Here is an 8136-nt window from a genome sequence, read left to right as displayed (position 1 = left end):
TTTAGCCCAGATTTGCAAACAGGTGTGTGTGCAACCCAGATCGGCCCTCAGGTGTCAGCTGAGTCTCATTCTGCGCCTCCACGAGCCCTTCGTGAATGGTGACTGTGAACGTTTCGGGGGAGGACGGGGGCCGAGAGGATGGCTGAGCCGCAGGGAAGGTGGCAAGGGGGTCCTGACGACAAGACTCAGGATTGCTGCTGTCCTCCGTCCTCCTCTGGGACTCCGATGGGGGCTGGCCATCCTTTTGCTTGTCCAGCTGTGCAGCTCGTTCTGTGTGTCGGTTCAGATCACACTTCTGGGGGAACAGCCGTACCCCGAAAGCCCCCTGCGAGCCCCAAATCCTTCATCCAGGATGGCGATGTCACCTGGGGTCCGTCTCCTGCCTGTCCCACCACACCTGAGTCCTGGAGAGCAGAGGTCAGCCCTGCAACTCTGTGTCCCCAAGCCCGGCAAGGTGCCTGCCACATCCCAGCTATTCATCCAGCATGGATAAACAACAAGGTCCTGCTGTGTAGCACAGAAAACTATATTCAATATCCTGTGATAATGGAAAAGAATATTTAAAAAAGAATATATATATGTACAACGAATCACTTTGCTGTTCAGCAGAAATTAACACATTGTTTTTTCTATTTTTTTTTTTTACTGGAGTATAATTGCTTTACAACGTTCTGTTAGTTTCTGCTGTACAATGAAGCGAATCAGCTATATGTATACCTATATCCCCTCCCTCTTGGACCTCCCTCCCACCCTCTCCCCCATCTAGATCTAGAAAAATGGTGAACCTATTTGTAGGGCAGGAATAGAGACGTAGACGTAGAGAATGGACGTGTGGACACGGGGGGGAGGGGAGGGTGGGACGAACTGGGAGATTAGGTTTGACATAAATACACTACCATGTGTAAAATAGAAAGCTAGTGGGGACCTGCGGTATAGCGCAGGGAGATCAGCTCGGTGCTCTGTGAATACAACATTGTAAATCAACTATACTTCAATTAAAAAAAAAACTATTTGAGATGAACAAGAGCCCGGGAGTCATTCAGCAGGATGGGGGTGCTGACTGCCAGCTTGTGGCCCCCATCCCTGCTCTCTCACCACCCCCCACCCTAGCTAAGCACCAATTCCTGGACCACAGGAAGTAGACCACACACATCACGGTGGCTTTCTTGTCTCCACGCTTAGGCTAATCATGCCCGCACACTCTTCCTGTTTTCTCTGAAATGGCTCTTGTCTTCCATAATTATATATTTTTAAAGTACTTCCTGTGCCTTTGTTCTATTGGTGTGCTTAATTATAAAAAGAGGCTGCCTTCTTTAGATTGAGTTATATATTAGCCTATTATACTATCAAGTTACGTAACAGATATTATTTGAAACTTCACAGATATCTTGTGTGTCATCCCTGCCCCAAGTTTCATGATGTATCAAAACCTGGTTGCTCAGGTTAATTGATCCACAGTATGCTTAATCCATTCAAGACAAAGGCACTAATTTTTCCTTTGCTTTTGCTCATGGTTTCATGAAAATGTCTTTTATTTTACTGTCTGCCCTGCCAAACACGGATATGTTATGCTACAGCCACTAAGGGAAGATATTGTAGAAGTATATTTAATGACAATAGAAAAAGCTGGCCTTACGTCATATATTAAATAAGAAAGTGTGTTAGAATCTCTATTACATTATGATCCCAAATGTGAAGAAAATTGGGAATCATCTCTGGTCGGTAGGCATAGGATGATTGTCATTTTTTTCTGTATGTTTCTCTGGATTGGGGAGTTTTCTGTGATGAACAGAAATTTCCTTGTAACAAGGGGGAGAAAAGTTTTTTAAGTCTTTGGCATTTGGAAACTTAAGCTCTTCATTTCCTTGAATATCTAGAGAATGAGGAGCCCTTAATCCACAGAAAGACCAGAAGATTCCTGCTACTCTCCAGGGGTACTTGATAGCTCCACTGCAACTCTAGGTTTATGGCAGGTGGGAGGTAATCAGTATTAAAGGTTGTGAAGCTGGATTCGGGAAGGACAAAAGCATTCTAAACTAATAGGTCATCAACAAGCAGGAGAAGCCATATACACCTTCAACCCATGGGCTCAGAAGGGGTGTCATTTGGGGAACTCATATATTCGGGTACATCTAGGAGATCAGCCCTCCAGGAACAATCACTGGGTCTTATCATGGAATATCATGCCTTCCACGGCGACCCTATGTAACAGCACCTAGGGTTGCCCAAGGAAGGGCAGCACCAAACGATACAGCTGATCGGTGGAATAGGATGACGCAAGACTGAAGTGAGATAGACTGTCCCATCACATCTGCCAGCTCGAGATGCTTTTAGAAATAACATTTTCTAAAAGGAAAAAAGAACATTTCCATGTGTCTACTCCATAAACCAGGCATTTTACATACAGCTTTCTGTTTAATGTCTGTAAAATAAGTCACATCTTCATTATACAGAAGAGAACACTGAGACCCAGGGAGGTAATAGCCCAAGAGCCAGGAAGCGGCAAGAGTTATAACCCACACCTGGGTCTCCAGATCCCATCCAATCCCACGCTTCCCCACCATCTGGAGCCCCATCAGCAACGAGATAAGTCGGCCGCACCCCCTTGAACCAGCCCATGTCTTCCAGCTTCAGTTTCTGCCTATAACACGAGGTGACTGACTTAAGTGGATTTTGAGGTCTCTTTAGCCCTTGCACTTTATGCTTCTTGAATGATTTTACTCATATACTAGAGTGACAGCTTAACACAGTTTTTAATGAAACGTTACATTCCTTTTGGCATTAACTTCACATGGTCCCATGAGCAAAGCACAGCAAAGTAAAGACCGGTTATAGGTTCAGATGATAGAGGATTCCAGAAAGGCTAGGATTAGAATTGCATTTCCAGAGGCCTGTGCTCCCCTCCCTGAACAAGACCAAAATGTTGATGAAATTGAAACATTGCCTGTAGTTTGAAAGTGAGTTTCTGAGGAGTACATTTAATTATGCATTTATAGCACGCTCTCTCTCCCCTTCCAAGTTTCACACGATATGTACCGTCTGGGATACACACGTTAACTTTTCATCATGTTGGAATTCTAATTTCCTCAAAGTCTTTGAAACAAGATTCCAAAATGGTAAATGGAATTCCTTCCATCTTTACTTCAATACTAAACTATGATTGAAATAAACGTGTCCCAGTCGAAAGACGGGCGGGGCGGGGGAGGCGGGGCGCCGGGGAGGCGGGGCGCCGGGGAGGCGGGGCGCCGGGGAGGCGGGGCGCCGGGGAGGCGGGGCGCCGGGGAGACGGGGATGTGCCTCTCGGGCTCTAGCGGGACCTCCAGCTGGGTGGCCTCCCCACGCCCCTTGGCTTCAAGCCTTGGTCTGCCCCCGCCTCCTCCAGAACCCCGACTCCCCAGGAGGGCCATGCGGGAAGGGGAGCGAGTGCTGCTTTCGCTTTCCCTTCCCCGTGCCCAGTCCTGAGTCCGCGGGCGGCGCTAGACCCCCGCCCCGGCCATGGCCATACTCAGGGTCCTGCCCGAAGCCCAAGCCAAGGTGGCTGTGTTCCGTGAAGACCTATGTACTAAGACAGAGAACCCGCTCGGGAGCTATTTCCCCAAGAAGATTTCTGAGTTGGATGCATTTTTAAAGGAGCCAGCTGTCCATGAAGCCAACCTGAGCAATCTGAAGGCCCCCTGGACGTCCCAGGGCCTGATCCAGTCAAGGAGAAAGAAAAGGAAGAGCAGAATAAACAGCAGGAGAAGGAAGACAAGGATGAAAAGAAGAAGGCGGAAGATGAAGACAAAGGTCCTCTTTGTGGCCCAGTGAGCTGCAATGAGAAGATCGTGGTCCTCCTGCAGCGCCTTAAGCCTGAGATCAAGGATGTCACTGAGAAGCTCAACCTGGTCACCACCTGGGTGCAGCTGCAGATACCTCGGATTGAGGATGGGAACAATTTTGGAGTGGCCGTCCAGGAGAAGGTGTTTGAGCAGATGACCACCCTTCACAGCAAGCCGGAAGGCTTCCACACTCAAATCTCTAAATATTTCTCTGAGCGCTCTGATGCCATGACCAAAGCAGCTAAGCAGCCCCGCGTGGGTGATTATCGGCGACGGGTGCACCAGCTGGAAGGGGCAGAGTACTGGGATATCCGGCTGAGGGTCATGGAGATCTGCAAGGCTTATACTGTGTTCAACGACATCATCCTGAAGAACTTCGAGAAGCTCAAGAAGCCCAGGGGAGAAACAGAGGGAATGATCTATTGGCCTCCTCTCATATTCTGTGATGGGTCCAGCAGAGACCTTCCTGACTTTGACAGAGGACTCCAGACTTTTCCCACCTTCTGTCTGTTGAGATTTCTCCCTCACCTTGCCTCCCAGGCACAATAAATAGAGTCATACCATTGTGCAACAAAGAAAAAAAAAAAAGGAAGAAACATGTCCAAGCACATAAGAACAAATATTTTCAGTACCTTGTAAGGGTCTGAGTTTGTAAGGTGACTGCAAATCAAAGCCGGTTAACAAACGCAGCACTTCAGACAATGAGCCGAGGGAGGTGCGGCGGGCCTTTTATTGCTCAGGTTACACTTGGACTCAGGCTTGTCTGCTTCTCATCATCTAGAAAGAAGGGTACATTTTTTTTTAACATCTTTATTGGAGTATAATTGCTTTACAATGGCGTGTTAGTTTCTGCTGTATAACAAAGTGAATCAGCTATACATATACATACATCCCCATATCCCCTCCCTCTTGCGTCTCCCTCCCACCCTCCCTATCCCACCCCTCTAGGTGGTCACAGCACCGAGCTGACCTCCCTGTGCTATGCGGCTGCTTCCCACTAGCGATCTATTTTACATGTGGTAGTATATATATGTCCATGCCACTCTCTCACTTCGTCCCAGCTTACCCTTCCCCCTCCCCGTGTCCTCAAGTCCATTCTCTACGTCTGCATCTCTATTCCTGTCCTGCCCCTAAGAAGAGTACATTTGAATGCAAAAAATGTTAGAATTTCACGTGTTTTTTATCTAATGGTCAAAGTGGGAAATTAAGTCCATAAGTTTTTATGAATGTTTTTTATGTCTGTGAAGGCGTACAACTTAACTAATGGCTGAGAATTGTTGAGACGAAGAGGTTATCTGGATAAAGACTCTGAAGAAGAGTATTTAGACTTCCTTTGCGTTCAAAGGTGTGCACGGCGACCCTGGTGGCTGAAGTCTCTGATGGCAGCTGGTGACCAGACGATTCGGCCTGAGGACCAAGGAAGCCTCAGTGTCTGAGCTCAGAAGGGGGCAGGCAGTTCTGCTGTCAGGCAGCCATGGGGTGTTTACTGGTTCTGACACGGATTTGGAGTCATGTGACCACAGACATGTTACTTACATTCGGAGTCTCTGCCTCTGTGAAGGCGGATGAGGAGCTCTGCTTCTTTGTGAGATGGTGGGGAGGATGTCAGGAGGCTGTGCAGGTGGCTGCCCAGGTGACAGGCCAACTCAGGGCCGGGTGCAGGCCGGGTATCCGTTGAAAGTTGGCATCCATGAGGAGGAAGAGGAGCGCGGATGGGGCTCCCTCTGGCGGGGGGTCGAGGAGGGGCTGGGGAGGGGCGCCTTACACGGAAGGCCACGCTGCTCAGAGGGAGACCTGGGGCGAGCATCAGCCACCTTGGCGCTTCTTCCCTCCTGGGATTGGCTATAGCAACATGGCCTTTCCTCTCTTGTTTTCAAGCATCAGAGTCGCTGGACGGCTCTTGCCAACTGCTTATCCCCACCTCGAAAGTAACTCTCACTTGCGTTTCTCTTGGGGGCTGTTCTTGGTTCTTGTGTTTGCAGGGACCCCAAATTCATAGACATGTATCGCCATCTGCCGCTGGTCCAAGGTACCATCTCTGCGTTGGTCTGCACAGGGGTCACGTGTGGGCTGCCAAAGCTTGACAGCGAGAGTGGCCTGGCGCCGTGGTTAGCGCAGGCCTTGTGACCTGAGGAAGCTGAGAAGCTGGTTGACCAGGAAGCCACGCAGGAGAACAGGGCAGGGGGTAGACCTCGGGGAGCCGTGTGCTCCGATGACAAGCTAGAGGGCCTGGTGAATCTCACGGCCACTGTCGCCAAATTGCAATGTCATCGCTCTTCTCCCAAATTTGGTCACAGTCTTCCCTGATTGGATGGTTAATCTTTGATAGACAGCAAGCAACTCTGAATAATCTTGTCATTTATAAATACGAAATAACACCATATAATACCAAAGATGCTCGTTGGGGGGAGGAAAAAGATAAATACAGCTTTTTAAAATATTCTTTAATAGCCTCAGAGTGGAACAGAGTTCAAGGCCCACCATCCGTAGAACGGTTTTGTCATCGGCTTAGAAAGTGGATGGAAAGAATTTTGGTAAAGATATACAATCTTACAATGTTAATGAGGCAGGTTTGCAAAATTCCACTTTTAAACAGATGTTGATTAATCTGTAGGCAGCCATAAAATAAGAATTTCTGAGTTTAAAAAGTTAATTATTTTAGAGCATCCAAAGCTGTCACCCTTAACCTATTTCCTTCTGTGGACCAGCAAAAGCACACATGGACAATTTGTTTTCCTGACCATTTTACCATAATTTTACTTTCAGTGAAAGACTATGCCTGAATTAAAGGCTTACCTGGCAAAAATAAAGCTTTCCTATATATACTTTTTAAGGATGGTTCCATTACTGATTTTCCTGGCTATTAATACCCCCCCATTGATTTAGGCCATGGGTGAGGGTGTTATTTAGAATCTGAAATATTACACAAGAGTTTCAAAGGAAATATAATTATATGATCCATTATCCAGGGAGTGGGCCAGAGTTTTAATCTCATAACATCAAAGATATAATTTTTAATATTATGTATGCCTGGTATTCGGTTAAACTATAACATTCAGAGACTTGTTTCTGTTGCCTCAACAAACGAGGAAATGAAGCTGCAAGAGGAGGTGCTAGTTGCTTCACCTGAGATTTCTTTTTTTAAATAAAGAGACAGACGACGGTGTGTACAGTGCTGTTGGGGGAACAGGCACAGATGGAACAGAGCGAGAGCTCCGTCCTGGAGGAGGGGAGCCGTGGAGGGCGCGTTACCTCACCCGAGAATCTGTTAATTTTACAGAAAGACAGCTATGTTTCCTTATCCATCAACCATGGTGTTTCCTCATTCCACTCTGGGCCAATGGGGGGAATTTTTCAAAAAAATCAAGTCTTGGATACTTCCTGACTGTTTGTTCAAGCCGTTCATATTTTGTCTCCAATGATTTGAAGCTCAATGTTTATGGATGGATCTTTACCTTCCTTGTGAGAGGGAACTGGAATGCCGCTCAGAGCAGAGTCTGTGGTCTGGGGGGAGGGGGCAGGGCCAGACCGTTGTCTTTGGCTGGAATCCTGTTCCCTCCAGAAATCACAAACAGCACGTGGGAGAGGCAGAGTGATGAGCAGCTGCAATATCTACTGGGAAAATCTTTAAAATCCTAGAGAACCTGAGTATTCCAGCTGTGAGCCCTAGCTGAGGGCAAAGTAGATTCACAGGATCATAAAGAGATTGTCTGATCTGTTGGTTTTCAAAATATTTCTCATCAACATGTCCTATTCTCAAACAAAATCTTAGGCAGGTCTCTAATACCACAAAATACATAGTAAGATAAAGGAGGAGCTGCTCTAGTGAGGGCAGGGGTCAGGTGGGGAGCCCAGAGAGGTTCGTTCTAGGTGGTTCTAGATCAAAACAACAACCCTCAAGAGCAAGGGAACTGATGAGCCTATGTGGCTGTTAGCAACTCAGCTCAATGGACGCAGAAGTGCTTACCAGAACTTAGTTCTTTTGAAAAACACAGTGGGGTGATGTTCTTTCCAGCGCAGAGTGTGCCGGCAAGAAATGTGTATCTCAGTAAGAGGTATATTGTTTAAGAAGCAGAGAGATTTACCTTTCAGTTTAGAAACATTTCCATTAAGTGGTCTAATGAATACACTAAGGTGTTAAAGGTGTATTCACCTTTACTTATCTAGACAACTTATTCTCATGAGGGGAAACTTCATTTAGTGGTGCTGGACAAACCGGTGGTTTGGTACATATGTAGATAACAATACACGTAATTTGGTCTTGTGTTTTACGTTAGCGTGCACAACTTTCGGGGCCTGGGGACACAAAATGACTACA

General features: G+C 47.0%; 1 protein-coding gene across 1 annotated transcript; it reads left to right on the top strand.

Moving 5' to 3' along the window:
- Nucleotides 1-3495: 3495 nt before the first annotated feature.
- LOC102979080 (proteasome activator complex subunit 1-like) lies at nt 3496-5945 on the top strand. Its single transcript, XM_055089382.1, is given in 3 exon segments — nt 3496-3667; nt 3670-4267; nt 5801-5945. Coding segments are annotated over 3 exon segments (915 nt in total).
- The last annotated feature ends 2191 nt before the right edge of the window (nt 5946-8136 follow it).

Source organism: Physeter macrocephalus, chromosome 13 (assembly GCF_002837175.3).
Source record: "Physeter macrocephalus isolate SW-GA chromosome 13, ASM283717v5, whole genome shotgun sequence".
NCBI classification, from domain to species: domain Eukaryota; kingdom Metazoa; phylum Chordata; class Mammalia; order Artiodactyla; family Physeteridae; genus Physeter; species Physeter macrocephalus.
The sequence above is the reverse complement of the archived record's forward strand: the minus strand, read 5'-3'. Positions and strand labels throughout refer to the sequence as shown.